We start from the raw sequence: 18,950 nt of genomic DNA, 5'->3' as shown, positions 1-18,950 counted from the left end.
AATAGGATTCCAAATAATTTCCATGAATGTGATCTTGGTAATATGTCATTAGTTACAGATGTTTCATAAACTAATTACTTTTCATCTGTATAACCATATAATTCCATAGTCACAATACTTATTCTGGATTTAGCAACCTACTTAACTCTGCCTGTCTGAATTGATAGCAGGAATATGAGGCAGCCCATTATGTTTTTAATAGCTTTAATATCTGCCTCCCTAAAATTTCTGTACCAGTCCTATCCTACCTCTTGTTCATTTATTCAAAAATTCTGAGCAGGGGTTTGAGTAGGGAGACATTTCACCCATATGAAGCTGTTCAGATCAATGTGTTATAGAGAAATGAAGTAGCTGTACAAAGACAATAATTTCAGAATGAAGGTGCAATGTTCAAAACCAGGAAAAAGTTTTGTTACCACAGTAAGGGATTAGGTGGTAGGAGAGGTCAAGCAGGTGAGCATAGATTAGATTACACGGAGTCCTGTAGGCCAAAGCAAAGTGTTTGGACTAACTTCTAAGACATTGGGTGTTTAATGGGCAAAATTACACTAGTTCATGTATATTCATAAGATCATTCTCACTTCTCTGTGAAGAATGGGCTTCAAAAGTGGAAGCACGAGTGTAACTGGGAGGCTTTTAAAAGATTACAGGGATGCATTGCAGTGGCACTGGGAATGGAGCAAGGTGGATGACTACCACACACATTTTCAATGAAATCAAGCAAGTTGTTCTTAGAGCTTAGATTTTAGAGGAGATGAACAAAGCAAATCAGTGGTGATTTTTACCTTCTTCACCTAAGTAGTTGAGTAGATAGTACCATTTCTGGATTTGGAAGAGTTAGCAGAAAGAATATTGGGAGAAGGGGATTAAGAGAATTGAAAATATCTGTATTTGATATGAGGTGCCTATCTACACACCAAATAAAGAGAAGTCAATTTGGTAGTTAGATAATTGAGTTTGCATCTTAATGAGAAAGTCAGTCAGAGTTACATATTTGACAGTGATTGACATAAAGAAGGCATTGAAAGCACAGATCCACATGAAATCCTCCAGGTGTAGAGACACCCAAAGAATAGAGGAAATGATGATTCTTTAAATAGATCTGTAAATTCAGATTAAAATATGTACTATTTCACATTCAGCATGGAATTCATTCCCCCCGACTCCTACTCGCCCTTTTTGCAATACACTGGAATGTAGTACTTAGATACATTTTGATGTCCATAGCATTTAGCTCTAAAATGCTGTCTTCCTGATTCATCTCTCAATATCTTCTCACAAATATATCCAAGAGTGCATATTTCGTGCTAAGCTTAACTATTGAAAATTTTAAGGTATTTTCAAATAAAAACACAAAATTTTGATCCATTTTAGAATTTTTTAGATTATTGCTAATAGTCAAGTGAACTAATACTTTGACTTCTTCCAGCTTAAGTTAAATGTTTATAAAGTAATTATCTAATGTATTTTTAAATAATTATAGCCAAAATAATATTTTGTTATTCTGCTGAATTTTTAAGTATGTTTCTGAAAAGGGAGATTTTATATGATTATTTGGGTATGAAAAAAGAGAAGGTGTTATGTTTTGTCCTAGCTTAACAGAAGCAAGTAATCTTGACTCTGGAGGAGAGTCTTGAGATCAAGTCAGATAAAGAAATGACTGGGGTACATTTGGATCCACTTAGGGTTTGGTTTGGAGTACACTAAACAGCAACATCATCTCATTGAAATATTTCCCTACAGAATTTTCGATACCTTTTTGTTTCCTTAAAATACATAGAATTTTAAAACTTTGTATACTGTAATCTGCACAACTCTTATTCCTTATGGAATGAGATCCATGATTAAGTTGAAAAACTGATTAATAAATCTTACATCTGATCACAATTCATTTTGAAGTATTGATTAAGAATGCTTCTCTTAGTGAACCATCTAATTTAATGCAAAATTCTCTAGTAAATATAACTGATGAATCAAAAGAAAAATCTATAATGTTCATTTGTATTAGTCTTTATCATTTACTGACTCTCCTGTGCAAATTCCCAAGTTTTTTCTATAATAATAGCTATATCTCTTACATGATTTACTAACAGTGTTCCAAACTGAATATGATCTTTAGTTCTTAGTTGAATCCATAGCTTATTTTTCAGAGAAAAAATAGTAAGTGGATGAGCATTTTTCTTGTATTCAAAACATGAATTATATGTATACTTAGCATAATATATTTAGAATTTATTAATAAATATTCATTTTAACATATACAAGGTATATACAATAACAGATCGCAACATATGTGGGGAAGAAGTAGTATAAGTTCTTTATGCTCACTATCATTCCAGTGAAAATCAGATATTTTAAATCATGACAAGTACACAGGTAACAATGTTAATTATAATGTTAGTTATAACTGTTTTATACATAACTTTTTTCCTATGCATGTTTTGCTGTTATTTTGTCCTTTTCAGGTATTGGAGATACAGTGAAGAAATGAAAACCATGGACCCTGGCTATCCAAAACCCATCACAGTCTGGAAAGGGATCCCTGAATCTCCTCAGGGAGCCTTTGTGCACAAAGAAAATGGTATGCAACATGTGCATTATACATTTCATAAGTTTCCTAACTATTTTAATAATAACCTTATTATTTTTCACTATGTTAAATAATTAGAAAATACCATACTAGAGCTACACAATATATTTATATGAACTTTCCTTTCTAGACTTATATTTATTCTTATACTCTAGCTATTTTTCAACCTTAACTTACATCTACTAAAAAATCATTAGAAAAACTGCAGGCAATACTTTAATATAGAGACTATGGATATCTTTGAAGTAACCTCATCTACATTTGTGTTAAAATTTCTGTAAAAATAATAACATACATAGGTAGGACAAGAATTTTTCCCAAGGATGATATAAGTGCCAGCTGAAACACAAAGACACCCATTAATAGCACATGGGGAGTTATAATTTTTCATTCTCTTTGTCTTAGAGTATCCACAAACAAGGAAGATCACACTAATACAGACTAGAGTAGATGTATAATGACTCCATAGCAAGGAACAAAAGATGGTTATACTTGACAACCATAAAATCAAAAATGATGGAATGCTGAAACATTTTCTACAGTTCACTCTTCCAACCACTATAAGAAATCAATTGCTGTAGAAATTCTCTCCTAATGGTAATTTTTAAAAATCCACAAGCTTGAAAATAAGCTATAGGTTTTTATGTTTTTCATATTAAGGTGGAATATGTCTTCCTATAATGTCTACTTGTACTAATTCTGCCATCTTGGCCATGGAATAGAACTATCTGGCACCTTTTGAATGCCTACATAATGAATTTATGCAGCAAGTGTGTTACATGTATTATCTGGTTTGTCCTACATTCAGCTAGTTTAGATAACTTGTTCCTGACCATAAAATTAGTTAGATGTATATCTGAGGTTTAAAACTAGAACATTCTAGCCTCAAAGAGTCTCCTCTGATACATGTCTTCAAAGAGGAGAAATCAGACTGGAGATGTGGTTCAAATGGTAGAGTTTGAACTGAGTTCAATCCCAGTACTGCTGAGGAGATTAGCATATTTATTTCTATATTATATTGCTTAAGTAGTTAGTAATAAGATTTAGAGACTATAGAATGATTTCCTGTTAGTATTCATTAGTCAATGGTGATTTTTAAGCAACAGCATGAGTTTGTAACTGTACTAAAATGATGGTAAAGACTCACCCTCTCCTTAAAGTTATTCCTACATTAATTTCCATCAAACCACACTGCTCCAATATTTTTTATTTATTTCCTTATGATTTTAATTTTGAAGTATAGATTCTACTTTTAACATTGATACATTCCACTTTAGTATTTGCACCTCCAAATTTAGCTTTTAATTTTAATTGTTTTATCTCTTGGTTCTTTGATTTGGTGGTATTAATTATCCTCCTTGATACTCACTTTGTCAAAACCTATGAGTTTGACTCATTCCATAAGATTTATTCAAGATTCAGTTCACTCATTAATGTTTATCAAACACCAACGATAAACATGGAGTAGAAAACAGAATACAAAGGCACTAAAATTGGTAAATAGTCATTTAGTTATAATAAGGCAACTATGAGGGAGTGTGTCATTATATTTTTTAAGCAGAAGCAATAGAAGAGTAACCAATAAGGTCCAGTCAAATATAAGAGGCAAAAAAATCATAAAATAACACTATGGAAACGTCTTTGATTTCTTTCTCAAAATTTCTCTTTTTTCCCCTCCTTTTGGTGATACTGGGAATTGAATTTTAGGGCCTTGTGCTTGCCAGACAAGTATTCTACCACTTGAACCATGTCCTTGGGTCCTCAAAATTTCTCTTCTTGATAACCATAACATGTATGGAGTATAACATCAAAGCTACATTTACAAAGGAAAAAAAACCCCACAATTACCTAATCATTTCTTCAATCAATCGGTATTTCATAAATGAAAAGTACTAAATTATTGAACAAGATGAATTTCTCAGGTTCAAAATTTGACATATTTCTGTTACTAAGATTTCAGACTATTTCTTTTCAAATACTTATGTTATCTAACTCCTACTGACTTGATTTCTTATTTCTAAAAAGTATATTTAGTGACAGTCAGTTCTACACCTTTGTAATGGAGTATACTGCCAGAAAATTTGACTTCCAGTTCTGTTAAATACAAAAAAGGAATATTCTTGACTTTTGGGAGATTCCTGATAGCTTTGTAGTAATTAGTTTAGGCTAAAAATTGAAGATAAGGGTGCTTCCAGCTGTTAGTTTACCAGTTTATAAACATAGAAATACATTCACCTATTTTGAAGGTCTGTTTAATTCTAAATCAATGCCATTGTTCAACTATGATCATTTACTGTACTGTACTGTCTTTTGGCAGGCCATCAATCTTTCTTCATCCACGCTCACTGAGTAATTACACTGGATTTCATTAGAGTAATCAAATACTAGCTCCCTGCAGAAAAATTTGAATCTACATTCACCTGTTTTTACTTGGCAAGTTGCTCTGATTGCAAAACTGTCCTTTGAAACCAAAAACCACAGCAGGTTTTTATGGCATTGAACAAAATGATTTTCAAAATGAAGTGATCTGAAGTCACAGTCTACCTTATCTGTAGTTTTTTTGTGAGATGTCAGACTTCTTTAGTCCAGGAATGATATTTATTCCAACCATTGATGTTTAACTAGAAAAATCATTATGTGTGCAGGTTCTATATGTAGAACACAATTTAAATCCTGCTTTCACCAGGGCTTAGGCATATATATTTAACTCTGATCCAAAATATCTCTGCCTGAAAAGAATGGGAAATTAATTCTACTTGATGGCGTGGTAATGAGGGTTAAAAGATGACATATACTGAACTTTTAACATGGTTTCTCAATAAAATAGAAAGTTCTCAAGAAAATGAATTGTAAACTATGCATTATATCCAAAATCAATAACTCTTCAAACACATTTTTAAGTAATATAGCATTAACACATTTCTTCTTGGCTTTTTTTTTTTTTTTTTGGTTGTCATTGATTTGGTTTTATCTTAAAACAAGAATTAAGTCCAAGTAGCATAGTCAACAAATAAACAAACAAATAAAACATGAAAGAACTATAGACAGAAAAACAGACTGAATGTGTACCTAATTTTTTGATGAATAGTTCTAAGAAAATGCATGTTTGTAATTTTTATATGTCAGGCACTCACAAATTTACACAGTCAATTATTGACAACCATATTATTTTGGAACATAAACTATATATACTGTTGAGTTTTTTGAGATTTCCTATACCTCCCATGAAATATAAGTTACTTAGAAATATTAAAAATAAGATTGTGATTTGTTTAACTTTATTCCTAAAAGGATTAATAAAGACTTTAAAATTTCTCTAAAATATAGCTAGGGAGAAAAACCTTAACACTAAGTAAGAAAGTTAAATAAAGGAGACAAAAAGAAAAAGGACAAAATCAGCATGATTTAGGGCCAGACATGAGGTTACTGTGCAAAGTATTGTAAATACCTATTTATTTCTTAAGAAGATTACTGGTAGACTAAAGAAAACACCTGCAGCCTGATGATTTTCTATGATTTCTTTTCCAAATGACAAAAGGAAACTGACTTTAGGAAGAGCACAAGAATGCCTGATAGTTAGATGATGATAAGGCTCCCTTGAGATGTAAAGAGGTGAGAAGCTTCTTAACAATGTATTAAACCGTGTCCTCAGTGATAGACGGAGGGTAAATAGTGTTTCCATTAATGAAACTGTTTCAGCATCTTCCAATATAGGTTGATGTTATAACTGTAATTTATAATTCTAAGGCAGCACTCTTACAAGCCAGCAAAGTATTAGAAGACACAAGTCATAAAGCAAGTAACCAGTGCCATTTGCAGCTGAAGTGAGAATAGTATTTTCCTCCAATGAAAATTGAAAGGCCTTAAAATACATCTTTTAAGAAGTATCCTATTTCATTCACATTTCTAGACTTATAAACTTTCATGAATAAGTGGGACCTGTGTGTGTATGTGTGTTTTCCCCCACCAGGCTTTACATATTTCTACAAAGGAAAGGAATATTGGAAATTCAACAACCAGATACTCAAGGTAGAACCTGGATATCCAAGATCCATCCTCAAGGATTTTATGGGCTGTGATGGACCAACAGACCGAGATAAAGAAGGACATAGCCCACCAGATGATGTAGACATTGTCATCAAACTGGACAACACAGCCAGCACTGTGAAAGCCATAGCTATTGTCATTCCCTGCATCTTGGCCTTATGCCTCCTTGTACTGGTTTACACTGTGTTCCAGTTCAAGAGGAAAGGAACACCCCGCCACATACTGTACTGTAAGCGCTCTATGCAAGAGTGGGTGTGATGTAGGGTTTTTTTCCTTTCTTTCTTTCTTTTCCAGGAGTTTGTGGTAACTTGAGATTCAAGACAAGAGCTGTTATGCTGTTTCCTAGCTAGGAGCAGGCTTGTGGCAGCCTAATTCGGGGCTGACCTTCCAAACCCAGAGGGTTGCTGGTCCTGCACATGAGTGAAAGACACACTCATGGGGAAGCTTCCATGACGCACAGTACCTGCCGTTCTTCAGTCCTTTGTCTTTCTTTGTCATTCAGTTCTAGGCCTTTCCTCTGCACGCTCAATGCCCAGTGAAATTACAGGATTAACTAAAGAAGAGGAGAAAAAAGAAGAAAAGATTCTTCTCAAAAGTTTTCGATTTTTTTTTTCGTTTTGAAATCTGAGCCCATTTCTGGGAGGGAGAAAGAGAAAAAAAAAAAAGCAAAACAGATAATCCACATTTTTGTTTTTTGCTTTAAAGCAAAGGAAAATAAAGTTTAATTAAAAAGTCCACAATTGAACTTTCAGGAAAGTGTGAAGACCCAAAACAGCTTTGTCTCCAAAGAAGATAGCTCTGTGACTGCTATGGATAGTCTCCTGCACATCACTTTGTCTTGTGGGAGACCTGGAATACACTTGCAGGACTTAGACTGTTGGGACAGCCATTTTCCAACACACAAGGGGCCAAAATATCTGCAATATAGTAACAGCCTTAATAATACATCCATTTTTCATTTTATACAGCTGTTCTCAGCTATGTCCTCAATGTTTCATCACATTTATATTCATAGCTATATTCAAACAGGAACTTTTCATTGTTTTGAAGTGTTTCTATACCCTTTCTTGCTACCTGACTCTTATATCATTGTGATAATCTCCCCAGTTGTATTAGGCCATTGCCCCAGGCCTTCCATGGGTCTGTCAGGAATATTCATTACAAAACAGAGCAAGAAGCAGTATGTCTCTGAAACAAATTAAAGTGACAGTTATTTTACAAGGATTTATGACTCCATTACTACATTGGTATAACCCTTTGAGAACTATCAGACCAGCTTTCAGAGTCTTAGGATTGTCATTTTTGTGATCTGGTAAATTGTAAAAATGAGCAATGGTAAAAAACAATCAAAGGTCCAAGAAGTTTGGGTTTTCAAAACATGTCCTACAATCCCATGTAATTCTTAAATGGTTTACAGTAATACATAAATGTATTTATAACAAAGAACAATAATGTTACTTGCCAAAAATTTTCTGGCAAATAAAACACATATTTTGTTAACAGTATCTCATAAGAGTGAAATTTTATTTGAACAACTGGTTATAAAAGCTTAAGTCTTTTTTTTTTCTGAGATATATCAAAGTTTTGTTTAAAATCCATTGCATGAAAATTCAGTTTGCCTTAGTATATGCAGTTAGCATTGCCATTTTGAAAACTGAATTAAGTTGATGACTCTGAGGTTGCATGAAAATCCTACAGTGCATTGCCTACGGCAATGTCAACCATAGTTCTCAAAGGGTTAGTGTGGCTTCTGGCATTTAGCCATCCATTTGATCACTGACAGAGCCAAGAGACCACCAAAGCATTTCATTGTTGAGTGTAATTTGTCCTAACAGCAGTATTGTCATTTTCATATGACCTGCAGAGCAGGTTTGTATCAATATTTTTTTCCTAGAGAAAAGTCAGCAACTGACAGACCTCTTTATTGATTTTTAGGAGCTGCTTCTTGCAGTGAATGGCTTTACAGCCACTGGGCTGTGAACTTATTAGAGATGGTCAGAAGGAATGCACCCCATGAGTCAGACATTGGCTTTGTGTGAAAGCCAGCTTTTGAGGGGATTAGCTTTTGAAACAATGAACAGCTTGCCTTGAACTTGATTATTGATCTGTTGACTGTCATTAACAACAACTTAAACATTGTCTTCTGTGAAAATTTTCCTTCAAGCGTCCTATTCTATGTCTTTGCCCTTTGACCTTTAACTTGCAAACTGGCACAAACTGAAGGAAATCTGGTGTTGCTTCTCCATTGGATTGTTGTTCTCTAAAACCTAGTAAGCATGAGCTGTTTCCTTAGAGTGAAGAGAGAAAGAGTACTGATAGTGAATCTGCAGATGGACACTTTGCTCTTTACATGCACACTCTAAAAATGCCCTATAGGTAGAAGTGATTTTTAATTTCTTCTAGTATAATTTCAAGCCTAATTTTATCATTTAGTATGAATTATAAAAAACTATAGGGAAAAATAACCTCGAATACTTGAATGGCCAGTGTGGCTTTTATATAAAGCAGGAATTTTATACTAGTGAAAATTTCTTACTCATTTGCTAATAATACACATTTCCAGATGACTTTTAATGAGTGTAGGTGTACATTCTTGTTTGGAAATGGATAGTTTGGCTGCCTTGAATTTATATTTATACTCAACATAGCATGAAAATTACAATGCCTTTTGGTTAAACTACATGTTCATGATTTGGTAAGGAAAATATTTTCTAATCATGGATGGCATGCTGAAAAGCCTTGCAAATCAGTATTTCTTACCATCTCAACATACATACTGTAAGGCTAAGGTAAAAAAAAAAATCTGTTAAAAATAGAGGAATGGCTTTACAGCTAAACATTATGCAATGCAGACAATATTTGACACGATATCAAAGAGGGCCAAGCAAGCAAGGAGAGAGGACAAGAACCAGCCCTGTAGCTTTACTTCAGAGCTTCCTTCCATTCTAGAGATGCTGATGTTACAAAGAAAGAGTAGGCACTGCTTCTGAGCAGGGAGGACTTTATATGTAAGCTCATTTATTCAACATTTGCTTATGAGAAGGTTTAATCCTTTCAAGACCTTGATGTCAAGAAAAAAATGACTGGAGATAATATTTTGCTAAAGATAGAAATGAGAATATATCATCCGGGGACACGTGCAAATCACTGAGGAACTCCATCAACCTGCGTTGACTGTTTTTCTATGAAATGAGAATGAAAGTGAATAAGCACTCTAATGTCTCTGCACTCATTCATCACAGCATCCTGATTCATCACAGGACCAGGTATATAAGGGCTAGAAAATAACCATAGCATTAAGCAGGAAAGAGTCTATCATTTTACTGGAATTCTGGCTAATGTTATAGATAAGATTTGGATTCTATTTACTTGAATATGAGAAGAGGTTTATGTGATAAAAAGAGGCACATATGATTTCTTTCTTGACTGGGACATTTATCAAGCTGTAAGATAACAATAGATAAGAAAATAATAAGTACAACATAATCACAAGCACTGGTATTCCATTTGACCGTTTATACTGAGAACTTTGTAAGGTGGCTGACTCTTCTTTCACTAGACATTTGTTTTTTAAAGATGTCAATTTTAATTGAGTAGTGAAAAGGAGAGCGACTAATTAACCTAGCACACACCAGTAGTAATTCAAAAATAATGAGGAATAAATTTCCATAGGTCAACAACATAATGTATCAGTTCAGTGTCAGTAGACATGCAATCTATTAAATATATGTTTCATCATCTCATCACTAGTAACATGAAAAGTTAGCATTTCCCAAATTAAAAGGAAAACTCATCCATGAATATTCTTCTGTTTCACTATTTTTGTTACTTTACCAAGCAAAAACACAATTGTAAACATGACAAGGTTCTTTACATAAAATGACACTATAGTTTATCATTTTAGTCATATATTGCTCTGTATATTATTAACTAGGTTGAATGAAGCGTTAAAATATCTAATCTGAATTCTCTATGAATCAGTAATTCTACATAAGATATGAAGAAAAGTTTGAGAATCTAACTATTGTCCCATTTGAGAACAAAGTGTCTTCAGAGATGGCATTCATAGCAGGTGAATACAGACACTCTTTATAATTACAAAGTTTACAGAGCTGAATTAGAGAACATTATGTACTACTAGCAAAGACAACTTCTGTTATCAACCAGAGAGCAAGGCTTTTCTGAATCGAATATAATAAATTACTAAGTAATGATTACCAAAAAATAATTACTAAGTAATGAAGGATACAGACTGGTTTACAGAAATAAGCAAATGTCACATTTATTAGTCAGATTGCCTATAATCATTTTTATTAACACATAATTTGACTTTTCATAGACTATGTACTTATTTTCATTTCCTTTCTAGGAGTGATAATGTGGTGGATCAAAACATTGCCCAGACTTTAGTGGTAATTCCAATACATGTATGATAGTATATATGCTGGATCCTAGGCATCGTAATGTAATATTTGCAAGTTCTACAAATTGTGTTGATATCTCTGGTGTGGTACAAATACAGACTCATGCTTTTGTGGATCTTATAGTAGAATAACCAGTGTGTCCATATTGACTAAACTCAATGTGCTGTCTGAAGAAGAATGGATGTTATTATCAAATAGACATGTTAATATGACTCATGAAAAGAATCTTTTTAAAAAAGTTTTTGGAGTTATTTCCAGAAACTAATAAAGGAAGTGAGTTATTGATAGTTTTGAGTCTGTGAGATTGTAGTATACACAAAAACAACCTTGGGGATGGTGATGAGACCTTTTTTAGCAAACTTAGCAAAAAGTTTGTTTAATTTTTGATGCCCTTAAGAGGATACTCCAAAGTATCACAGGTGTCAAACACAACATGCCCTCACAACCAAAAATGTAAGATTTAGACAACCTATTACACACAGCTATAAATATAATCAGCCAACATATGATATCACAAGAGATATAAAGTCAATCATATTGGAGAACATAAACATTCTTTTGGATTTCATGCAACTTCATGATACTTATTTATTGTGACCACAGGAAATAAGTGCCAGAGTCTATGAATCTAAGTTACAGGATCCAGTTGCCTAAGACATAACCATATCTACATCCTAAAAGTTTAAACAGGTATATAATAAAAATTAGAAATTTATATAATAAACAAAGTAGCAACCAAGGGCAGTACCAAACCATAAATATGAAAGTTAAATATCATATTTAATAAATATAGTGACAGTGGAAGAGAAAATGAGTCTTTTGTAACATATAAAGACACTCTAGCACTCCTTCATAATGCAACCAGAAATTTTACCTTAGCAAGTATAAAAATAGTAGAGAAAAATGTAACTTCAAGCTCTTTGCACTAGTGATGAATATGTGATTTATCAATGTATATATTCCACCAGTGGTCATTAAATGTTACCTGTGTAAACACATTTGATACCCATGCATTGCCTTATAGGCCAAAAATGTCAGAAGTAGGTGTTCGGTAACCTCAATTGGAAAGATATGTATTGTTAGAATCCCATGAGAAAAGCCATTTCCCTAGGATAGAAATTTACCTCAATAATCATAAAACACAAAACACTTGGCATAGTAGCAAAAAAAAAGTTGCCTTAGTGTTTTAGTCTCATCTAACTGTAACCTTTGTCTTTAATGTATCACTCAACTTATTTCTCAATTTTTATTGCTGTAAACTTGAAGTGATTCTGAAATCTTTCAGGTCAGATTAATAGCATCCAATTTAAAATATGTTTTTCAATGTCTCCTTCAAAATTAAACCAATAGTATAGAAAGCCTAAGAATGGACAGTGATTTAACATTTTTAACAGAAATTGAGGGGAAACACATGAGATATTGTAAAATTCCTGTCAATTTTCTATTAGAATACAAAAGTAATAGCTTTTAATTTTTTAACACACTTGTGGGCTAATAACTGGACATGACATACATCCATACTGATTCTTTATACTAAGTTAGAATATAAGATCATGAGAAGCTTAGTACTATAACAAAGACTTCACAGGCGTTCATAACTAATAATATTTTTAAGGAAAGTGAGAGCATTTCCAGTAATTCATAGTCAATGAAAATAAGTTAAAAACTACATATAAAAGACATTTATATCTGGAGATTTCTAAGGATTCTATGTCTTTTGAGCTTAAAGGGAAAAGTGTCTTATAATTTTTCTTCTACTAATGTAGGACTGGGAATAATACTCATATTTGCACTCAACCTGTCCTTACATTCAAGGACACTTTGAACAGTGTCAGAAAACACATCATAAACTAGAATGTTGTGCTGATTCATATAACTTTGCCATGTGCTCTGCTATAGAGCTGGACTTATCTGCCCTTTAAGAAGGGAGAAAAATCAATTAAACATAGATAAAAAAATATGATAATTCTATCATATTAGGCCACTTAGCTTCAAAGCAAGGTGTCATTAAACTTTATTTCACCTTGAAAAACTGAAAGAGAGAATGCTGATCAAGAATAAAAGATAAACGTTGTAATTTACAAAGATACTTCTACTTTATTCGTTTTGTTTTATCCATGAGAAAATGTCAGTTTCCATACAGACATTTCTATAGCACTTGGTCTGTAGCTAATTGGATCCCAGGCACATTTATTGACATAGGCCTTTGTATACATGCCTCATATATTATGAAGCTTGGATGAGATGTGACTGCATGTTAGGATGCTTTTCCTAGGGTAGAAAACGGTGCTGTTTGTACTTGCCATCTTTTATACGAATGTATGTTGTTATGTTGGCCTGTCTTGCCAAATATTTATGAATGAACCCTGGTATGAGCTGTCTTTTTTAAAAGTCACCAAGTAGGATGCACGTTTCCTTGTTGTCATGTAATGCTGATTTGGACTTGCTCCCTTTCTATAGATCAGCAACCCAATTATCCAATTATTAAGATAAAACATGCCTTGAATGAATGGTTTCTGTAGTAATACAAGGGTTATCTTTAAGTCAATGTCTTTGTTGTTGTTGTTATCACTGAAATAGCATCATGGAGACCTCATTATTGCCTGTCCTCTCACAACTCTTCAGTATATACCATTGCCTGAGTAAAATTAGGTTTGAGGTTTTTTTGTCATTCACTTCTTTTGTATAGAATCCATCATTCCTTTCTATGTTTATAAATGCAAAATTTCACAACCTTCACAACTTTACTTCCAAACAAACATGATTTCTAAACAAGGGTGAGTATGTGCCTGCTTTTATTTTTTTTTGCTCCTTCAATTCTGAAATCATTATTTTTCTGCTTTGTGTCACCACCCAAAAATAAGATTCTTGGGAGGACAGTTCATAATGTGTGTGTAGGCTTCTGCACTCTCTGCCTATATTTGCATTCCTTTCGATTTGTACCTTTCTCTCCTCTTTTGTTACAGATTAAATTTCACCCTTCCCTTTGTGAAAACCAGAGTTGAGCAACACTGCATATCAGACATGGTGCCCAGGAAATACATCTTTGTTCCTTAGTAGTTTCCTTCACAAATTCCATACAAAGACTTAGTTTCGCACACATCCCAATCTCTTTTATTGGCTTCTAACTTTGTATAGAGCTATTCCCCTGACAAAGTGAAATGCTGAATATCATGGCTGTTGTCTATTGATAAGACAGCTAGGAGAATTTGTTTTGGGAAAATGTAACTTAAATAATTATACAGTAAAGTAAATACCATAATATAGTGTTCTGTTTAAAGTACATCATGGGGACATGAATGCCTAAAGCCTTGATTCTTTGTTCTATTTCCGTTTAAGTGTAAATTACATATATATTAGAAAGAGAGATAGAATAAAAGAATTAGAGGTATTATAGCAGCAGCTTTTCGCTGCATTGATTTTGACTGAATCAGCATTTCTATTGTGGACCTCTATTTTCAGGGGTTTAAGAGACTTGGCCATAAAAATTTGTTTCAAGCTTAAAAGTCTTGAAAGTTTTTTTTTAGGTATCTAATTTTAAACAAATGTATCTTGTTTTTATATTATAGGAGGGAAATAAATGGAGATTACTAGTTCAACTTTGCGCTAATAGAACTTTTAATAAACTTAATTTTTTAACAAAAAACATAAAATCTAATTAGTTCATAGTTTGTTGATGATTTTTAAAATAATCAAGTATTACTAGCATTGAGAAATTTGCCTGCTTCATTGGTATAGTAACTAATCTTTGAAATGTTTTAAAACTTGTATACCTGTATTAACATTATCTTGATTCCAATAGAGGATCAGTATGATAATGAATTCAGATTTGTGACATCCATATCAGCTATCTGGTAATATAGATTTGGAAATAAATAGTATACATATTATATATATATATATATATATATGTATATATATATGTATATTTACTAGATAGTCTAAGGGGAAAAAGCTCCCATGGATAGTTTGTCAAATAAGTATCAAATATTTTTTAAAATTTGCACAGACATTTATGTTTAAAGTCCAAATGAGATATAAGCAATTGCAAAGGAAAGTTGTGTATTGGGTAAAAAAACTAATCATTTTATAGCTTATAAGAATCACTTCTCTTTTCTTTATTGTGGTTATGGGAAATTAAAAGAATTAAAAGTAATGCAGATTTTATTTAAGTAACATTAAACTGTGAAGCAGAGAGAAATGTCCAGGAAATTAAAACTTTAGGCCATTACTTTGTGGTTGTCTGAAAATACTTTACCTTTACTTTAATTCCCCATGATGTTTTTGGTTATGGAGAATATTAAAGTCTATCTTCAAGTTTCTAGGTTGTTCACATTCAAATATACACTGTTTTATTAAGTTTTTGGTAATATGTTGTCTTCTAAAAATGTGCTAGGAATGAAATAAGTAACACACATTTATTTGATGAATGAGTTTTAAGGTTTGCAAGTTGTGTTTTTTGCCCACACAGGAGTCTATACATTTAAACTATCTCAAATCTGGCATATATATTCTTTTTCAGATAGCATCTACTGACAAACACAAAGCTTGTTTGTGTGCAAATATAAGGCTACATAAATGGTGCTAAAGTGTATTATGACTGTCAGATATAATCAGGCAAAATTTTGTGGTGCTTAAATTAATTTTTCATTGATTTTATTGATCAGTGCATTGAGCAGTGTTTATTCACAAGTTGTCTTTTATTAGTAAAATCAAGGCCTCATAGCACATTGTTAAATAAAATGGTTGACTAGTCTATGTAACAGCTCACCAAGCTATTATCTCTTTAACTCCTTATAATGTTGCGTCATTAAAGGTCAAGGGATCATACATTAATCTCATCGCTATACAACATTAACACAACTGAACATTTTCATACAGTACTTATGTTTACAATGCTATAACCCTTTGACTGCTGCGGCAACCTTTAACCACACAAATGTCACAAGCTAGAATCATCAGCATGGTTCTTGCCATGGCGATCAAAGAGTTAAGGGCTGTGCAGTGATTTATTTTGTATTTATTAATTTATATTTATTTCGTTTCCATTCAAGAAGGGGATTTGGGGTGGGGCAGTTTTTTGTCTGCTGTAAGTGTCTTAACTTAGGGAAGGGTTAAATGGCTTTTTATACTATTGCATCTTCTGTATTTACCATCAATTCATTGTGTTGTAATTAAAAAAAATCTGTCAATAAATAAGAGAAGAGAAAAATGGTTCATAGACATTGTGGTTTTACTCACTGATTTATTTATATTTATGACCTATGTGTAAGTTGTGATCTATAGAGTAGTCTTCCTGTCTAAGTCTTCCTAATCATTCTGAAACAGCAAATGAAAATGCTTGAGTAGTGTAGGGTACGATCTCCTGTGTTGGCCTGCATTACCCATCATCTTAAGCTGGCTAGTTCAACTGGGAGTGTTCAGTGATTAACTAGATGCATGTCATTGTGATCAAGAGCAGGAAAAGAAAGCATGGCTGCATCAAAGGTATTTCAAGTAAGCACCCATAAGCATATGGTATGTTAAGATTTCCATGCAGACTTGAAAATTATAAAAAATAACTTTTGAAATAGGTAAGTATAATCTATTATTTAGTCACATATCAAGACTAGACTGTTTATGTAAATTTAATCAAAAGTAGAATACCATTTAAGAAATTTGTCTAGTGCTGGGTAACCAGTTCCCTGGACCCAGGTCTGTGCACATGCTAAGCTCACACTCTACGACCTAGCTGTACCCCAGTCCTCTTTCTCTTCTAATAATAATATTGTAGGTAAGGGAGACCATCAGTAGAGAACTGACTCACAGAAAGACAACAAAAGAGAAATCTTTTCATATTTAACATCTTAATAAATTACCTTGAAGAGAATTTACCATAAAATCTCTTTTGAGAATATTAAATAGATGTAATCAAATGCTGAGCCAAGAGTTTCCTGGAAATCAGATCTAATATATATTTATGGACCGAAAGATCATCTGAATGTTAGGAAGAATTTGGAGATCGCATTGGGTCTAAAGGGAAAAAATAAAGTGTTCTCTTATCCAAAAAATCAATGTATGTGTGTACACCAAAAATTTTATTTTATTTTTTAAGATAAGATCCCACTATGTTGCCAAGGCTGGCTTCGAAGTCACAATCCTTCTGCTTCAATCTCCCATGTTTTTGTATATCTAGCCTAATCTTATAAATTTTAGTCCACATACAAAAGAGGAACTCTAAAGTAGGGTAACCAAGATGGTCACAGAAACTTAATTGACTGAAGTAACAAAAAGATGAGAGAGACAGAGACCTGTTCATGTTAAGTTTCTGAGTTTTGGATCTAGAAAAAATCCTTGAGAATTCAGACATCTATCAAGAATTTAAAGGATGACTTGAGCATAAGCATTATTAGGCTTTTAGAGTATGCCAAAAAACCTACAAAGTATAACTTTTATCTAAATATGGTTATTAGTGATGTTAAACCATAAATACTGAAACCAAGAATGGATCTGTCTTATTCCTATTATCAAAAAGGGAGAGGGAAGATCTAGAAACATCAACGTGTCCCAGTTCAAAATTTATTTTTCTTATATGCATGGATTTATATGTTAATTGAATATCAAAATATATTTTATATATAAAATATAAAGATAGATATTACATGATTTTTGCCACAGTTGAGTCCAAATTTAATAAGCACTTACAAAGAAAAAGAAAAATCCTGATATTTATAGAGAATCTAGTAACACATATAGCATATTGTAGGAACACAAATTTTTACCAAGGTGAACGATAATGTTTGCATATTTTAAGCCGATTCTACGGTATTTGAATGGACAGAGCCTCAACCCAATTTTATTTCTTCTGTTGCCCTCTCAAGTCAGTTACACTAGTTTACAACTAGCTATTTCCTCACCCACTACTCCCTTTTTCTTTTCCTTCACTTAATTTCTTTACCCCTTCCTTTCCCTGATTATTTTACTACTTATAAGAAAAACTTACAATCTTCTTTATTTTTACTTCTTTTAATTTTATCGTGCTCTTCGCCTCTCCACTGGACCTGTTTCTTCAATGGTAAATGAAATATTTATTACTAAATTGAATCTTTCTTTTTTCTTACCTTACTTGGCTTTTTTTTTTTACAGTATTTAATACTAATAATTGCTCTGCCAGTAATACTTTATCTAGACAGCACCTTCATGGCAGGACTACTCATTTCTCACCTCTTCCATCTCAGGTAGGTTGGTGGAATATGTGGTTTATAGTTGGCCCTCAGTAAAATGTTGACATCTAGATGTTAGAGATTGACATCTTTTCCTACTATGTCTTCTTTTACAACTAATTCTTCTGAGTTTGCATGATTATTCCTGTATATTACTAATACCTTTATTCCACACTCTCTTCTAGGCTCCCATTCACAACCAGGGCCCTAGCTTTATGGATATAATGTGCCATGAAATCCATATTTACAATTTTTACACACTTATTGGAAAATAAGTGGTAGAGCACTTACTTTGCAACTGCAAAACCTTGAGTTCAATCCCTGGTCACACACACACACACACACACACACACACACACACACCACAAAAATTGCATTTCTCATCCATTGTTTTCTTCATGGATTTCTCTACACATTGACTTCCAACTTCCCCATCATTTTTTTCTCTGACCTCACAAAATTCACCCACCTTTGATAACTTGGGCTTTGTTTAGGATGATCCCAGAATTATTAATATTACCTTCTTTTTCCAGTATTATTAATAAATTATATGATCGTGTACTTTTGAAACTTTTTAAATAAAGCTTATTGTTTTATGTCAGCTTGTTTTTATTATCCCTTGTCAATACCTAGTTTGGCGGGGGCTAAACTGTGCTTCGTGTGGTTTTTCAATTTTTTTCTCCTGCT

General features: G+C 32.9%; 1 protein-coding gene across 2 annotated transcripts in view; it reads left to right on the top strand.

Moving 5' to 3' along the window:
- The window catches only part of Mmp16 (matrix metallopeptidase 16), a 252,970-nt gene extending 236,686 nt beyond the window's left edge, over positions 1-16,284 (top strand). For both annotated transcript variants that reach the window (XM_074068801.1, XM_074068802.1), the window contains exons 9-10: positions 2,466-2,581; positions 6,561-16,284. In XM_074068801.1, coding sequence (XP_073924902.1) covers positions 2,466-2,581; positions 6,561-6,895 — 451 coding nt within the window. In that variant the 3' untranslated portion in view covers positions 6,896-16,284. The remainder of the gene's footprint in view (positions 1-2,465; positions 2,582-6,560) is intronic.
- Positions 16,285-18,950: the final 2,666 nt, after the last annotated feature.

This window comes from Castor canadensis, chromosome 3, assembly GCF_047511655.1.
Source record: "Castor canadensis chromosome 3, mCasCan1.hap1v2, whole genome shotgun sequence".
Classification (NCBI taxonomy): Eukaryota; Metazoa; Chordata; class Mammalia; order Rodentia; family Castoridae; genus Castor; species Castor canadensis.
The sequence above is the reverse complement of the archived record's forward strand: the minus strand, read 5'-3'. Positions and strand labels throughout refer to the sequence as shown.